This window comes from Scyliorhinus canicula, chromosome 20 (assembly GCF_902713615.1).
Source record: "Scyliorhinus canicula chromosome 20, sScyCan1.1, whole genome shotgun sequence".
Taxonomy (NCBI): domain Eukaryota; kingdom Metazoa; phylum Chordata; class Chondrichthyes; order Carcharhiniformes; family Scyliorhinidae; genus Scyliorhinus; species Scyliorhinus canicula.
Genome location: NC_052165.1, coordinates 7,250,034 through 7,268,248, shown reverse-complemented (window position 1 = coordinate 7,268,248; position 18,215 = coordinate 7,250,034). Strand labels below are relative to the sequence as shown.

The following is an 18,215-nucleotide window of genomic DNA, read 5'->3' as shown; positions in this document are numbered from 1 at the left end:
GCAGACGCTTAACTAGGGAAGTAGAGAGGGTTTTAAACTAAATAGTGGGGTCACGGGATCAAATTTGTGAAGATGTGTCGATCAAAGAGCAGAAACGAGGCAAGAGAGGAAGATGTTAATATCAGAAATGATAAAGAGAATGTGACGGGAGGGGATAAAGTACAAACCTTTTTTTTTTTTTTTTTTTTTTAATTTAGATTACCCAATTATTTTTTCCAATTAAGGGGCAATTTAGCGTGTCCAATCCACCTACTCTGCACATTTTTGGGTTGTGGGGGTGAAACCCACGCAGACACGGGGAGAATGTGCAAACTCCACACGGACAGTGACCCAGAGCCGGGATCGAACCTGGGACCTCAGCGCCGTGAGGCGGGTGTGCTAACCACTAGGCCACCGTGCTGCCCCAGATAAAGTACAAACCTAAGAGTTAATCAGCAGTCAAGGCTAAACATGCCAAAGATAATGGCTCTGTATCTGAATGCACATCACATTCGAAACAAAGCAGATGAAATATATTAAATACAACCTGATACCGTGGACAGCACGGTAGCATAGCGGTTAGCACAGTTGCTTCTCAGCTCTAGGGCCCCAGGTTCGATTCCCGGCTTGGGTCACTGTCTGTGCGGAGTCTGCACGTTCTCCCCGTGTGTGCGTGGGTTTCCTCCGGGTGCTCCGGTTTCCTGCCACAGTCCAAAGATGTGCAGGTTAGGTGGATTGGCCAGGCTAAATTGCCCGTAGTGTCCAAAAAGGTTGGGTGGGGTTACTGGGTTATGGGGATAGGGTAGAGGTGAGGGCTTGGGTATCGTGCTCTTTCCAAGGGCCGGTGCAGACTCCATGGCCGCCTTCTGTACTGTAAATTCTATAACCATTGTAGTGACGTAGTTATAGGATGATGTAGACTGGGACCTGAATATTGAAGGGTGTGTGACATTTAGGAAGGACAGGATGCCAGGAAAAGGTGGAGGGGTGGCTTCATTGATTGAGGATAATATTAGCACATTAGCAAAGATGATCCAAGTTGAGGAAACCAGGAAGCAGAAGCGTTTTTTGTAGAGATGAAAAATGATAAAGACAAGAAATCACTTGTGTCGAGTGGCGTAAAGGTAAATTCACCATAGCCCCAGATGACCATAGACTGCTTTCCCCCTTGAGGGGGGAGAGCTGACTGGTGGCGATTTAACCCGAGGATCACCACACCTCAGGCGAGGGGTAAGGTTGAGAATTCATGAATAACCTCAGCTGGTTTGGGAATTGAACCCGCGCTGCTGGCGAACCAGTTGTCTAGCCAAGTGACAAATAAGGGGGTGAAAGCTTATCGGGATTCAGTGGGAGTATGGAGTTGAGGTTTCAGTCAGATCAGTCGTGATCCTATTGGCAGAGCAGGTTCGGGGCACTGTATCACAGACCTTCACTCTGACTGGCCACAGGTGGACATTGTTGGTTGTCCTGTTCACTTGGGGCCCCAGATACCTGGTTTACCTCACTGCAATGTTATATCAGCTCGCATTTTCAGCAACTTAGCAAGAAAAAAAGTTTAAAATCCTGAATATTCAACGCCAGTCTAACTCACGGCAGTCACCATTAAATATCATGATGCGGCAGATTACAGCCCAATTAAAACACTCTGACAAACTATTGTACAATGACGGCTTTGACAAGTGACAGCCATTTCTTAGCATTTCTTACAGAATCTTCAAGCAGTTTTGTATAATTCTCAGAGCAGTGTGTAACACATATAAAAAGATACGCGTATTATTTAAATTCTATTTGCGATCTCGATGAAGCTTTACTTATCCAAGGTGATTGCTATTCCTGAGAGAGGATACAGACACTTTGCATTTGAGTACATCTTTACAGTGAAGGACACAATATCTATTAAACATTTTAGGTGTGATTTTCCTGCTGCGCTGAGCCAGATGCATAATGAGAGAGGCCCAAAACAGATTTCGTGCCAGGCTCCGAGCGAGATTAATACACTTACCCACTATGCCTGGCACAATCTGGATCGTGCCCGATGATCATATTTCAATGAGCACTGTCGGACAATGTGCTGACCCTGCTCCGTAGAACGGGAAGTGATGGGAGCGTTCCTATACCTCCTGTCCATGTGCACCTCACATTTGGCCTCTATCCTCCAGATCCTCATTGGCCTCTTCCTCAACACACTCCTGAATGTCCTCCTCCTCCATGGATACGTGCCACTCCTCGGGCTCTTCCTCAGGAAAGTCATTGCCCCACTGCCAAGCAAGATTCTGTAGGGCACAGCAGCCCACCACGATGCAGGAGGGCCTCAGGACCTGTCAATCCAGCAGAAGCTCCTCTTCTGGAGGCCGATACATCACTCTATCACTGAGGGTGGCACTGTGAGCCTTGTTGTATCGGGCCTATGATGCGATCTCTGGCCTCCTCACTGCCGTCATCAGCCAAGACCTCCTTCAAGCCATCCCTGCAACCTGGGGTGACCCTCGAATGTGGCAGGCATCATCAATTGCTGAGGATGTAACTGTCATGCACGCTCCTTGGAAAACGTGCACACACGTGTATGAATCGCATCTGGTGGTCACACACTGGATGTTGAAGGAGTGGAACCCTTTCCTGTTCAGGAAGGGGACTGCCTGATGCCACGGGGCGCAAAGAGTGACATGAGTGCAGTCAATCCCCCCTTTGTGAAGACAAAGTCACGACTTCACATTGATGATACTCTCCATCATGTTGTGTGACACTATCACCACGCTAATTCAACAAGGGGGCACAGAGGAATTTCGCCATTGGCCTGGGTGGGCTTCCAGAGGACCAGAGGCCTTCTGAACATTCAAAGGATACAACAGCACTCAGCAGTGTGAGTAGCCAGGGGCCTGTAAGTAGCAGCAGAGGAGAGCTTTGAAAAGACAGACTGCACATTGAATCCACGGATCTGGCACCAAGTTGTTACCCGCCACCTCCCCGGCCCAGGTAGCCCCCCAGCAAGCCAGACGGTTTTCAACTATTTTTCGGTGCTTTTTAATTTAAAGTACAGAATTTTATTTTTCCAATTATGGGGCAATTTAGCGTGGCCAATCCACCTATCCTACACATCTTTTTGGGTTGTGGGGGCTAAACCCACGCAAACACGGGGCGAAGGTGCGAACCCCACACGGACAGTGACCCGTGGCCGGGATCGAACCTGGGACCTCGGCGCCATGAGGCAGCAGTGCTAACCACTGGGCTACCATGCCGCCCCCCCAGCCCCTGATTTGGATTTGATTTGATTTATTATTGTCACATGTATTAGTGTACAGTGAAAAGTATTGTTTCTTGCATGCTGTACAAACAATGCATACCGTACACAGGGAAGGAAGGAGAGACTGCAGAATATAATGTTACAGTTATAGCAAGGTGTCGAGAAAAGATCAACTTAATACAAGGTAGGTTCATTCAAAAGTCTGATGGCAGTAGGGAAGAAGCTGTTCTTGAGTCGGTTGGTACGTGACCTCAAACTTTAGTATCTTTTTCCTGACGGAAGAAGGTGGAAGAGAGTATGTCCGGGGTGCGTGGGGTCCTTAATTATGCTGGCTGCCTTTCCAAGGCAGCGGGAATTATAGATAGAATCAATGGATGGGAGGTTGGTTTGGGTAATGGACTGGGCTATATTCACGACCTTTTGTAGTTTCCTACGGTCTTGGGCAGAGCAGGCACCATACCAAGCTGTGATACAACCAGAAAGAATGCTTTCTATGGTGCATCTATAGAAGTTGGTGAGGGTCGTAGTTGACATGCCAAATTTCCTTAGTCTTCTGTGAAAGTAGAGTCGTTGGTGGGCTTTATTAACTATAGTGTCGGCATGGGAGGGACCAGGACAGGTTGTTGGACAGGCCTGTTTATAAATACTTGTGGTAATTTGTGCACGCGAGGCGACCCATCGCGGAAAGGCGAAGCATAAATTGTCCACGCCATTAATCACATTTCAATGCATGCAAACGCCTGTCTTGCACGCCCGTGCCGGCGCAAACCTTGTTTTCACTGCCGGGGAGGGACCGGTGCATGGCGCCTGAATCGGCGCCGGGCAAAAACCTCGGTTTTTGCCAGACTCCCGATTCTCCGCCCGATCGCGATTCCCGCTTTCGGCGTCGCGAGGCGGAGAATCCAGCTTCTAGTCTCAGTACTGGTGACCTTGCCAAGTACCATGGATTGTTTTTTTAAAAAACTCATCCGATTCACTAATGTTCTTTCTGACAAGTCTGCTATCGTTACCTGATCTGGCCTTCCCGTGACTCAAGGTCCAGAGAAATGTGGTTGACTTGGCAAACCACCCAAAACGAGGGCCATTAATGATGGGCAACAAATACTGAACTTGTCACAGAGCCCAAAATCCCATGAAAGAATTTTTAAAGAGCTACATGCTTCTTGAACAATGTTACTGAATTTTACAGTGAACAAATGCGCCTTCAGTTAAGTGTATTTCGTCCAGGAGTATATTAATTTGTGGTTCATAAGGTTGTGAAGGCTTTCAAATATGAAAATGTTTGTGTCTGGAAGGAATACTGTGACTGACATGTTGTTCATTGTGGCTTTAAGTAATTTTTCCGTATCTCACAACTATAAATGATTTCTTGATTTACTTTGACACAATACTCAGAAGTTATTTCAAAAGCCTCACAGCTACTCAAAAGTCTTTTATATATTGCTTTTACATGATGGAGTTGGATTCTGATAAGATACAACTTCACAGTGGATCTTAACTGTGATTGATACACCGTGTCAAGGAGCACAGCGGTTCCCATATGGCTCTAATGGTCTCTATTTCAATGAGTTTCCTTAAACCAATCAAATGTTAAAGGACATTACAGATTGTATAACCTTGTCCTTTTATTTCAGGTCACCCAAAGACCCAGAACAGAAAATAATCAAGCGAGTCATTGCCCTTGAAGGAGATATCATCAGGTAAGCATTCTGTGTTGTAATGACTTGGTTCTTAAGATTTTTGTGATATATGGCAGTCAATCAAGTATGATACCTCAGCTGAATTTCCATTCTGAATTCTTGAGATTGTCATGGTGACATATTAAAAAGGCCAAATTGCTTTGATGCTTTTTAAAAAAAAGAAATGCCGCCTTTTCATGTTGCAACCAAAGCAAATTCAATGTTGCTAATCTATTTCTGAGCTATTACTAAAATCCTAAATATTTAACATACTCCCTTCTGGCGATGAAAATGTGTATTTTGCCCGTTTAGTCGTTGGTTTTTGCACACTTGGTAAATATGCTCTCGCCGTGGCACTTATCATAAATCTTGCATTAAAATGGTCTGTCCGTGCAGTTTCGCATTGCAAGGTGATCTTGAAATGAGAATCCAAATAGCTGGCAGAAGCAGAACTAATAGGGTTTAGAAATTGATCACCCTGGTGGTTATGAGATTTAAATGAGAAATGGACGGAAAATGACTCCTACCTTTTTCATTATTCTTTGATTCTCCTACTTGCTATTTTGACATTAAGTTGGAGAGCAGGAAATTCAGTGACAAAGTTGCATTGTTTTAACCAGGTAGATTGTGAGTGCTTTAGGATGTAATGTCAGTCCTTGTGCTTAGTTTTCATGCAATGCTTTCTAAAGCGTGTAATATGGTTTTGAAGGCCGTTATTGAGCACCCGTTTCGCTGGAGCTGTCTTGGTTAGGAATCTTTCATCTATTTATGTGGGGTTGTGCAGCATATTTGACAGACAGAACATCATACAAAGATCTACTTACTTGTAATAGAAAGCTCCAGAGACGGCTGTTCGATTGACAAAAGTGACGGATGAACCAAGCGTTGGAAAGGAATGCAGAAAAAGCTGAAAATTAACAGCAGATCAGTCAGCATCTGGAGGGAGAAAAGATAGGATATTGATTTTATTTGTTCATGGGATGTGGGCGTCGCTGGCTCTGCCAGCATTTATTGCCCATCCCTAATTGCCCTTGAGGGAACAGTTAAGCATCAACCACATTGCTGTCTGGAGTCACATATAGGCCAGACCGGGTAAGGACAGCAGATTTCCTTCCCTAAAGGACATCAGTGAACCAGATGGGTTTTTAAGACAATCGACAATAGTTTCACGATCATCACTAGACTTTTGATTCCACATTTCTTTTTTTTATTGAATTCAAATTTCACCATCTGCAGTGGTGAGATTTGAACCTGAGTCCCCAGAGCATTGCTCTGGGTCTCTGGTCCAGCGACAATACCACTACGCCACCGCCTCCCTGATATGTTTCAGCTTCTCCATCCATCATTGGAAATGAAGAGTGAATTAGGGAACTTTCGGGTCGCACCAGCGGGAGGTTTCACAGCGGCGGGAGCAGGAAGTACGGAGTGAGGACCAAACTCTGAAATCTGCCCATGGGAAAATTCCGCCAACCCCAAGCAGATCAGCGTTCCCACTGATCCATGTTGGGAAGCCCATTTTCATGTATTAGCGTGTCACGAATATGTGTTCTAAAACGCAAGTCGCCCGGATCACGTTCTTCCTCCCAATTATGTGCCCAGCAAGCGGGGAATTCGGCAAGCCATGACCGGATATAAGTAGCATGTGACTGTCCACCCTCACTTAGCTCGTGACTTTGAGGTGAGTGCAGCGTTCAAAGCTGACAGGCAACAGCGTCGCTCTGCGTTGTCAGTGAAACGTGAGGCTGGAGATGGTTGTGTCGTGGGGCGGATCACATTGGGTGCAGCCCTCCTCTGCGAGGACCACACTCAGTTTGTGCTTTGGGTCTCAGGCGGGGCTGCAGATACCAGCATGGGGACCGGCCGGGGGGGGGACAAAGAACATGAGAGTGAAGGGAACAGGGGAGGGTTAGATCGGAGGGGTGGGTGGGGCGGGGGGGGGGGGGGGGGGGGGGGGGGAGTGAAAGGTGGCAGGCAGAGGAATGATCGGGGAATGTTTGGGGTGGGGGTTCTGCAAACCAACACTTTGAATGGGTGAATGCAGACACGGTGGGCTTTGTGTGGCGCAAGTGGAAAGGAATACATGCAGACTGCAGAGTCTGAGGGGGGCTGGTTAATGAAGCACAAGAGGGAAGGGTTGCATGCACACTCATGATGGGAAGGCAGGGTTTAAGGCTTGCGCAAGAGAGAGGGTGGTGAGTTTTACGCAGAGACCAATGGAGGCAGGGAGGGAATTGGTGTTGAAATCATAGAGTTTTACAGCACAGAATCCGGCCCTACAGCCCATCGAGTCTGTGCCAGCCATCAAACGCCGATCTATTCTAATCCCATTTCCCAACAATGCGTTCCAGATTCCCACCACCCTTTGAGTGAAAAAAAATTTCTCCTGTTAATTACCTTAAATCTATTCCCTCTGGTTTTGACCCATCAACTGAGGGGAAAGGTTTCTTTCTTTCTACCCTATACATATCCTTCATGATTATTTAACCTCGGTAAGGTTGCCCCGGCCCCTCTTCCTCCTTCTCTGCTCTAAGGAAAACAACCGTAGCTTATCTAGCCTCTCTCAATAGCTGAGACACTCCAGCCCAGGCAACATTCTGGTGAATCTCCTCTGCACCCTTTCTAGATCAATAACATTCTTACTACAGTGTGGTGACTAGATGTGTGCATGGGCGGCGAAGGGTATAGTGATAGACAGCCATAGTTCCAATAGTGAGGCCAAAAGGTCAGGTTGAGAGATTGAAGACAGTCCTAATGCTCTGCAGGCCATGCTCCAGGAAGGGGCAAGGCCTGTCTTCTCAATGGGGTTAAGGCACATTTTGGTTTGTGGGGCATGGTTATGGTCACATACTCAGTGGCCCTGCGGGTATGTGTCTTGATGGGATGGTCATGGTGACGGGAGGCAGCCTGTAAGTGGGGAAAATGTAATAAATTTGGGGATATTGAAGCTCTCGTGAGGGAAGGGTGTGGGTTGCCTCCATAGGTGATCATTCACACAGCTGAAAATGGTGGGGGGGGGGGGGTTGAGGTGCACAAGGGACATGGGGGCATCCATAGTGATGTGTTTGGGGGGGAGGGCAGAAATGTCCACCACAATAACTATGGGCTCCAGTTATTGAGGGAAGCTGGAGAATGAGCAGAGGGAGGTCTACCTTCGCTGCACGGGGTTCCATTTTTATCAGAGGAACACGAACATCGACATTTGGATTTGGATTTTGTTTGTTGTCACATGTTGATGATTATCAATGGATGTGGTGGCTCACACTGTCACATTCTGCACCAGGGTCTAATGGCGGTATGGGCTGGGAGGACATCCTCTGCCAGTGCTCCAGAAGATCACCTCTGCACTCAACATTTTTATAAGTGGCTCATTCCAGGGGTCCACGGGGAATCTAAACGGCATCTCTCAGTCCCCACACATTAATGTTTAATGTAGTGGTATTGGTTTCCCAGTAGTGATACTGGTTTCCCAGTAGTGGTACTGGTTTCCCAGTAGTGGTACTGGTTTCCCAGTAGTGGTACTGGTTTCCCAGTAGTGATACTGGTTTCCCAGTAGTGATACTGGTTTCCCAGTAGTGATACTGGTTTCCCAGTAGTGATACTTGTTTCCCAGTAGTGATACTGGTTTCCCAGTAGTGATACTGGTTTCCCAGTAGTGATACTGGTTTCCCAGTAGTGATACTTGTTTCCCAGTAGTGATACTGGTTTCCCAGTAGTGATACTGGTTTCCCAGTAGTGATACTGGTTTCCCAGTAGTGATACTGGTTTCCCTGTAGTGATACTGGTTTCCCAGTAGTGATACTGGTTTCCCAGTAGTGATACTGGTTTCCCAGTAGTGGCACTGGTTTCCCAGTAGTGATACTGGTTTCCCAGTAGTGGTACTGGTTTCCCAGTAGTGATACTGTCTGCAGGATTCATCATTGAACAAATCATTGGCACCCCGAAGATGCGCTTCCAATGTTTGGAGTACTCAGGTGGGGCTCTGCAGTGCTCTCCAGCGAGGGTGTCCTCTGGGCAGCACGGTAGCACAAGTGGCTAGCACTGTGGCTTCACAGCGCCAGGGTCCCAGGTTCGATTCCCCGCTGGGTCACTGTCTGTGTGGAGTCTGCACGTTCTCCCTGTGTCTGCGTGGGTTTCCTCCGGGTGCTCCGGTTTCCTCCCACAGTCCAAAGATGTGCAGGTTAGGTGGATTGGCCGTGATAAATTGCCCTTAGTGACCAAAAAGGTTAGGAGGTTTTTTGGTTTACGGGGATAGGATGGATGTGAGGGCTTAATAGGGTCGGTGCAGACTAGATGGTCTGAATGGCCTCCTTCTGCACTGTATGTTCTATGATTGTAATCTGTTGCATCCCACATAACCTACTGCTTCAAAGAGGGAGCCATAGAGGAGGCTGATAACTCCTTGGGCGACAAAGACCTGGAATGGCAGAAACCTGAAGAGGGCAATGATGGTCAGATTCCATGCGAAGATGCCCCACAGTGGTGTGTGACACTACGCTGGTGAGGTAACATCGCCATAGTCCCAGATGACCAGAGGCTGCTTTCCCCTTTTAGGGGGAGAGCTGACTGGTGGTGGTTTAACCTGAGGATCAGCACACCTCAGGCGAGGGCCTTTATGAATAACCCGTGCTGGTGATGAGTGCGGAGAGTGCCATGTCTTCACCTGAGGTAGCCTGGGAGCTGCGGCCCATGGTAGCTCTGATGGTCTGTGTGGGCCTGGTGCTGCCTTGGAGAGAGAGAAGATAGGTTTAGTTCATGAGCAGGCTGAATCCAACTGTCACTCTGTGAATGTCTGGTTCCGATCAGTCCTTGGAAGGATCCTCCGTACTGGCTTTCTGCGAGAGGCCGATCACCTTTGCGATCCCTGTCTTCCCCTGCCAACTCAGTGACATCCACTTTGAGAGGGGTGAGCTCCAGTTTGTTGGATGTTCCTCCTCCCATCCGGCATTCCTACCCCCTGTTGTGGGCAAGCTCGGCCTGCATGAAGACAAATGGAAGGTATGAGATGAGAAGGGATGGAGCAGAGGTTGGGAAGCATGCATACCTGCTGTGTGTGTTGGACCCTCCCCAGTAAGGGCTGAAGATGCTCTTTTTTGCAACACGGTAGTGACAATGCTGGTGATGTTAGAGTGTCCATAGGAGGTTTGATAACTGGCATGATATCTGTCCCGCTAGTATGGCATGAGAACCATGAGGAGTGTAACACTTTAGGTGCATGATGCCATAATGAAAGTGTGAGTTTATAGTGAGCTGCATGTTGACTTCCATGACACTCTCCTTATCCCTGGGAGCCATCTCAAATTGACGGTGAACACAGCTGGGCTGCAGAGAACGAATGTGTTCATTTGGCTGGCATTTAAATACGGCGGCAGGACCTTTCACCCTATTAGCTGACGGCGAGGTGGGCGAATCACTGCCCATCCTGCCATGTGATTCGGGAGCTCCTCAAGGAAGCATAATTAAAGATCTTGCAAGCATTGAAATTTCCAAGCATTGAAATCTGCAGTACCGCAGGAAACATACCGCCTGCCCTGCCCGAGTCTGCCAAGCGGAAACATTCCATTCAGCATCTTGGTAAAAATGGCAAAGCAGATATGCCAATCGCGCAGAACGTGCAGATGGGTGAAGTGATCTGTAATAAAAACAGGGAGTGCTGCAAAATCTCAAGAGGTCTGGCACCACATGTGGAGAGAGAAACAGAGTTAACCTTTTGAGTCGGATACGAATCTCCTTCAGAACCCGGAGTGATTTGTAAGCTCAAATATTTGTTTATATAAAAGAACATCAGTGGACTGGAGAGGCGTAAAGGGGCAAAAGAATGTGCAGATAGTGTAAGGTGAGGAATAAATCTGCCAATTAAATCAGTTGATGCCATTCCCATAATATGGAGGTGGTGTGTGAAACGATGCAGCCGACAGTAGAAAAGCATCAAAATATTTTTTAAACTGCTTGATTCCCTGTGGCATTACACATGGACGAAATGTTTTAAAAATGACAATGTGCCTCTCTCTCGATTACATTTTTCATTTGTTCATTGTAATTCTATCTCTTTGTTTGCTCCTGGCATATATTTCAGCCCCAATATTAATTCTGAAGAGGAAATGTGTGGGGTGGGGGGATTGGGTGAGCAGTAATCGATCTGCTCCCCCCCCCCCCCCCCCCCCCCCCATCCCCAAAGTCGCTATTGTGAAAGCAGGACAATATTAATTGATGGGCCTGTTTGGGGAAATGGACAGCCTGTGCTGTTCTTTGTGTTGCTACATTCAGGATGGTTGAGGTAGTGTTCATGAAGACTCCAAAATAGCTTTAACTTGAACAAAGCTATAAATTTATAAACACTACTAATTTAGATTCGACACGTACTCCTAAAGAATACACAGTTGATTAATAACATTTAACTACACTCATCTACAGCTAATCTTAATACTGATATAAACTATGATCTGCTCTCACTTACACCATTTGTACTTCTCACTCTCTCCAGCTAACTCCTGCACATACACTCCCCAAAAGGATTAGCATCACTGCCTTATATAGTTGTAACTGTAGCTCCCTCTAGTGGCTACTCTAGACACCTCATTAACTCTTGCAGTTTTTACAGTTATGATAGTACCACACAGCCCACTCATTTTTGTGGTACAATTTCTGATTGGTCCCCTAAAGCCTATATAAATGGTTATATTCCCTGCTTCTTAACTTTTTTGTTGCATTACTACCAGAAGGATCAATTAGGTCAATGAGTCCCACAGCTCCTGGTAATGTTTTATTGAACAATAACAGTGTCGCAACAATGACTGCATTTCAAAAGGACTTCATTGGTTGTAAAGTATTTTGAGATGTATTAAAGCTGTGAAGGACACGATATAGATTCAAATCTTTCTCTATACCTTCCTTTGTGCTTGCCCGGTCCGGGTGCTGGTCGAGGAGTCAGGGCACCGAGGGGAGGTACTGTTCCCTATCGCCCACGTGTGCATCTCCAGGATGAGTATCCAGCAAGCTTGGAGAGAGGTGGGCTGAGAGACTCAGTGACAGCAGCATCACCTCCAGTCCTGGGTACAATAGCCTAACAAGAGCAACACTACGGCTTCACAACGCCAGTGTCCCAGGTTCGATTCCCAGCTTGGGTCACTGTCTGTGTGGAGTCTGCACGTTCTCCCCGTGTCTGGGTGGGTTTCCTCCGGGTGCTCCGGTTTCCTCCCACAAGTCCGAAAGACGTGCTGTTAGGTAATTTAGACATTCTGAATTCTCCCTCCGTGTACCCGAACAGGCGCCGGAATGTGGCGACTTGGGGCTTTTCTCAGTAACTTCATTGCAGTGTTAATGTAAGCCTACTTGTGAAAATAAAGATGATTAAAAATTAAAATTAAGGGTGAGCAAAGCTCTTCAGATTTCACGATCGTTTGTACCACTTCCAAGATATGCACTACCTAAAGCCTTCGCTATTCACGGACATAGCTCCATCCCCATACAATATTTCAGCTCACACAAGTTATCTACTAATGCAGAATTATGCCCAGAAAACGAGACCCTGCATAGCCCCCAAATCACCTGATATTCCTGGAATTGAGGTTTCTGGAGAATGATAGTGATTTTCTTCACAGTCATGTTTCAAATGTTACCGAGACCTGCACTACGCTAAATCAAAGCATCGAAAATCTTTCAGACCCCGACACTCCGCCAAGTGTTCAGGAAGAAGCTACCAGAATGGCCTTTGCAGTGGGCTCACCTGCATAATGAGGAAAGGGGAACAGCAACAGCAAAGGCAAAAGTCTCAAAGCGATGTGTCACTGCAGGAGAGAACAGACCATTTGCTTTTACCTCTTTTGACGGTACTGTAATATGCGCTTGTTTCATATTGTGTGTCCTGCTTCAGCAAATGAGCACCATGGGAGAGTTGGACATAAATCCAATTCAGCAAATTCAAGGATGACTTTTGGCAGAAATGGGATTGAGGAAAACATTTAGCCCACGTTTCAACCCGCGGTGCTACCAGATCTCAGTTTGCCCCTCCCCAGAGGTTGCCATAAGCCCCCAAATACACAAGAGTGCTCAGAAGATGCTTTTTGCCATTCAAAACCTTTTTCTCAGCTTGGCCTTTTCCAGAGTGACACATCTTTTGGGTAAGTAGTGCTGGGAACTCCTCATATCTGTTTTCATTTCAACTGGCCTCTTCACCAACTATCCTTTTTTCCAAAAATAAATTTAAGAGTACTCAATTATTTTTTTCCAATTAAGGGGCAACATAGTGCGGCCAATCCACCTAATAATAACTGCAATGAAGTTACTGTGAAAAGTCCCTAGTCGCCACATTCCGGCGCTGGTTTGGGTACACATGGGAGAATTCAGAGTGTCTAAATTACCTAACAGCTTTCGGGACTTGTGGGAGGAAATCCCGGAGCACCCGGAGGAAACCCACGCAGACACGGGGAGAACATGCAGAATCTGCACAGACAGTGACCCAAGCGGGAAACGAACCTGGGACCCTGCCGCTGTGAAGCAACAGTGCTAACCACTGTGCTACCATGCAGGAGGGTCCAGAAAGGACCACTGATTTGTAATTTCTGAGAAACTTGAGGAAATGAAATCTCATCCTGTATCCCAGAATCTATAACATGTTCCTACAAGTAAGTCGATGTTCGAGATCATTAGCTGAGTCTATTCAGGAAGTCTCTAAAGGATTCGCTGCAAGGATATACTTCCTGCTGGGCGTGGAATCTTTCCAATTCAAAGTATCCTTCCTATGGCTTCCTTTAGCAACCAGCAACTTTTAAGTATCTCTATCAGATTTTCTTTTGTGCCTCTTTCAAGGCGTTTTGCACGTTTTTTGGAAGTTTTTGCAGAACTGACAGGAAGCCTGGAGACATTCCAGTTGTTGTCTCTGCAAGGTGTGACGATCATGTGAGGAAAGTTTCAGATGGTATCGGGCAGTTTACCTACTATCTGACTAATTGGCAGCCATCTGACACTAAAACTCAGGTTGAGGGAAGGGATCTGCCTCCCTCCCCGTCCCGCAGCGTGTTTTGTGGTGGTGGTCCCGTTGCTGTCAACGGGATTTCCTGTTGCCCACACTGTCTGTCGCTGGGGAACCCATGGCGGGGAGGTGGTGGTGGGGAGGGGGGGGGGGGGGGGCATTGGCAGGACCGGCCAGAAATTCCCACCCTAACAGCTACATGGTTCAAGATATTGGATCTTCATCAAATCTGTGAACTTCAGTCAACTAAAACAGTGGCTAATACCATTGTTGCTGCTACATTAGCAAATGAAAATTGATCTAGTTTCCTTGGTAGCTTGCCAGCAGTGCATAAATCAAGATAGTGTTCAAATGGAAATGCCCCCGTGGCCTCCGTCATTATCTATCCCCATATACAAAGCAACTCTTAATGGGTCGGTGCACTCATCTTCTGGACATCAGAGTTTGGGGTTCTTGGTTTCAAACACAACCCATCCAATATATCAACAAATTGAAAATGGGGGTATTTCACTGATCTGTACTGCTGATAACAAATGAAGAAGCTCTCTGATCTTGGCAGCAGTACTAAATTAGGCTGTTCAGTGGAAGAACATGAAGGGACGTGGGACAGGGAAGGCCGCTGCCACATTTCGACCCCTTCCAGGAACAAGGGCAGCACGGTAGCATAGTGGTTAGCATCAATGCTTCACAGCTCCAGGGTCCCAGGTTCGATTCCCGGCTGGGTCACTGTCTGTGTGGAGTCTGCACGTCCTCCCCGTGTGTGCGTGGGTTTCCTCCGGGTGCTCCGGTTTCCTCCCACAGTCCAAAGATGTGCGGGTTAGGTGGATTGGCCATACTAAATTGCCCGTAGTGTCCTAAAAAGTAAGGTTCAGGGGGAGTTGTTGGGTTACGGGTATAGGGTGGATACGTGAGTTTGAGTAGGGTGATCATTGCTCGGCACAACATCGAGGGCCGAAGGGCCTGTTCTGTGCTGTACTGTTCTAAATTCTAAATTCTAAGCGAACCTTCCATTCCTCCTACTCCAGCAAGCCGCCATGCCCAGCATGATAGTGGGCCTGCAGGAACTGCGAACTGAGCCTCAAATACTACTAATCCTAAAGTTCTGCCAATACAGCAGTGACAATAGATCCTGGGTACACAGCTGAATGCCTTTTATAGAGGGTGTGGCTGGAATTCTCCGGCCATTGTGTGGCCGCGCGATTCTCTGGTCCGGCCGTGGGTTTCCCGGCTACCTTGGGGTGGCTTCCATGGGAAATGCCATTGGCAAGCGACGGAAGTGAAGAAAACTTCTCCGTCTCGCCAACAGCGGTCGAGGGCGGACTCGCCACCTGTGTCTCCTGCTGGGTATCTCTCCCTCTCTTCTGCTCCCAGCTACTAACCCACTAACTAACCGTTTATCAGCTTTCACTCAGACCAACGCAAAAACAACATTTTTCATCTTTCCCTTTTAACATTTAACAGTTCTCCTGCACTACCGCAGTACATATTATTTCACAGGACAACAGTGGCTGGCTTTCTCTACATAACTAAAGAATACCGAACATTAAACACTGTTCTGACTTGTAACAGGGGGCAGGAAAAGAGATCGGAACCATTTCTGGATCGAAACTCGTTCCTGGGGGAAGGGCGACAATTACCAGCCTTGATATTTAACCGGCGCATCACCTTAATTGGTCGATATGTGGGCTGGCCATCTAATTAAAAATGGCAGCTGGACTCTCGAAGCTGTTTGGCCAATCAGAGGCCTTCCAGCTTGAATGATGCAACAGGTTTAAACAGGAGGGTGAGCAAGGGAAAGGGCACTTCAAAATGGAGATGTCCTCTGGGCAACTTCCATGTCAATTTAAAAAAAGGATCTTGCAGTCAGGTCCACACTGTGCAGGATTGTGCGGGGAACCCCTTTACAGGCCTGTAGGCCTGCCTGGAACATTGAGGTGCATTCTGTTGCACAACGACCGTCTCCAGGCACCTAAAATGGCCCCCGTTGCCTGCAAGGAGCTGGAAACCACCTGGTAGATTTGTTCAGTTCCTTTAATTAGCCCCAATTAGGCTTTTAAAGAGCTTGCTCGACCAGCTGCGACACGTGGATACCTGCCGCTCTTCCCCATTCCATCTGCGCAAAAATAACTGGGAGACTGGATGGAGCAGGGGGCACTGGCATGCTGACTGGATCTGCCTCAGGCCACTTCCATTTCAGGTCCCGGTGAGAACGCTAAACCTTGCCCATTGAACGGAAATTGATCCCCTTTGGTGAGGAAAGGAAAATCCAGACCATTTTAATTGAACAATCAAAGCCAAGGGAACTTTGTTTTGTATTTGTGGCTACAATAGTCAGAAATATCTCATCATAAATATGCTGCTGTCCATATTCTCGATCTTAATTTGAAGAATGTAAAGCTGCTGACCTAATGGCAGGCGTACACCACTAATAAAAATAAAGCAGTATTCAAATGGATTCAATATCAGATGGCTACCTAGTTTAAGATATTATGTTGTTATTACCTCTGGCCATTTTAAAACAAAATTTTTACCTTTGGTTATCAATCTGTTATTTTCTTGATCATTACAATGGAGGATGGAACTTGCTTTTTCACTCAGCAAGGGGTAATCAAGCAGCACTGGAGTAACAGGCTGAGCTCACAGTTTGTGTTGCTTAACCATGAACTGCAATCTCTGCCTTTCGACAATCTTACAAACTTTAAAATCTTTTCTTCGCTTGCGTTTTCTTCAGCTTTTTCTCCACCCATTTTGTTTTTTTCCAATCCTGAAGGATGCCTGAAAATTTTTAATATCCGTGTTATTTCACTGTTGGACCAAGGGACAACCCATTTTCAAGGACTAAAGTAGGTGTTGTGGCCATTTCTCGACCATGTGGCTGTTTTTTTTTCTCATACGTTCAAAAAAGAAACCGTGTAGGCTTTGTAGGCTGGTGATGGAGTGAATGAAAGATGTCTCTACAAGGTTATCGTCCTCCCTGGGGATTTTGTGGCCTGTGCATCAGGCCGAAAACCAACTTTCTTCTGCCGAGCTATGGGAAGAGGGCCAACTGAAGGAAGGTCCTGACATATTTATACATTCAGTGAGTGTAATAGACACCATGAGGCCCACGGGGGTACACTGATTGTTCGCACCACGGGACTCGTGGAGTATGAACATCCCTGTTGAATGGGTGGAGACCCACCCAGCTCGGGCTCATAAGATCGCAGTATAGAGGCCGGCCCGGACAGGGACCGGCATATTGGTTGTCCCAATGGGGCTGTGCTATGTAAATAATTGGCTGCCCGTGGGCAGACTTTATTGACCTTGATTAAAACCTATGTTCTCCTTACCGCTGACTTTCCGGGTTTTAATACTGCCGACGAGGTAAAAGAAAACCTGGACTCCAATCCTGGGCGTACAGCAACGTATGGATCTCATTTTTAAAAATGCCGCTTTTCAGGAAATTGGCTCAGTTTGCAGAGCGTACTTTTTCCAGTCCAATGCCATCTTGAGAAAGGACCGTCAGGAGGTAATAGAATCATAGCATCCCTACAGTGTAGAAGGAGACCATTTGGCCCATTGAGTCTTCACCGACCCTCTGAAAGAGCACCCTACCCAAGCCCACTTCTCGGCCCTGGACCAATAACTCCTTAACCTAACTTACACATCCTTGGACACTAAAGGGCAATTTATCATGGCCAATCCATCTAACCTGGACATCTTTGGACTGTGGGAGAAAACTGGAGCACCCGGAGGAAACCCACACAGACATGGGGTGAAGGTGGAAACTCCATACAGACAGTCACCAGAGGCCGGAATTAAACCTGGGACCCTGGAGTTGTGAGACAGCCGTGCCACCCATGTCAGTAATCCTCCTGACAGCCTGCAGGCCCCCAACCTTCAATATTATAGCAAGCCTCACGTACGCAGATGCTTGGAATGTTTGATGAATTAGTTGCACTGGTGTCCAACCATTGTGACCCGAAACCATAATAATGAACTCTGACACCCAAGGAGTTGTGTTAGAGGAAACAAGGCCCGCACCCTACAAGATCGAAGGGAAAACCTTGCACAAACATGTTGACCACCTGAAGAAGTGAGAGCCCGCACCAAAGGTTACCCGCCAGCGGGGTCAGTATCTCCAAGGGCACCACTTGTAGCCAAGACATGCAATGCATCGTGGCCCAAAACCCGGACCATCGAGACGATGGCGGCTCAGAGATAGACACTGAAGCGTCCACACGGACGGACGATGACGTGTCTGGGAGCTGAAGTCCCAGCAATAACCCTCTGGAGATTGTGACCTCGATTAAAACCTGCAATCTTCTCACCACTGGCTTCCCGGGTCTTAATAGTGAGGAAACGTGGC

At 47.1% G+C, this 18,215-nt stretch overlaps 1 protein-coding gene across 1 annotated transcript in view; it reads left to right on the top strand.

Annotated features, from left to right (window-relative positions):
* The window catches only part of immp2l (inner mitochondrial membrane peptidase subunit 2), a 619,736-nt gene that overhangs the window by 409,939 nt on the left and 191,582 nt on the right, over positions 1 to 18,215 (top strand). The window contains exon 4 of the mRNA XM_038780189.1: positions 4,855 to 4,920. Within this exon, the coding sequence (XP_038636117.1) occupies positions 4,855 to 4,920 (66 nt within the window). The remainder of the gene's footprint in view (positions 1 to 4,854; positions 4,921 to 18,215) is intronic.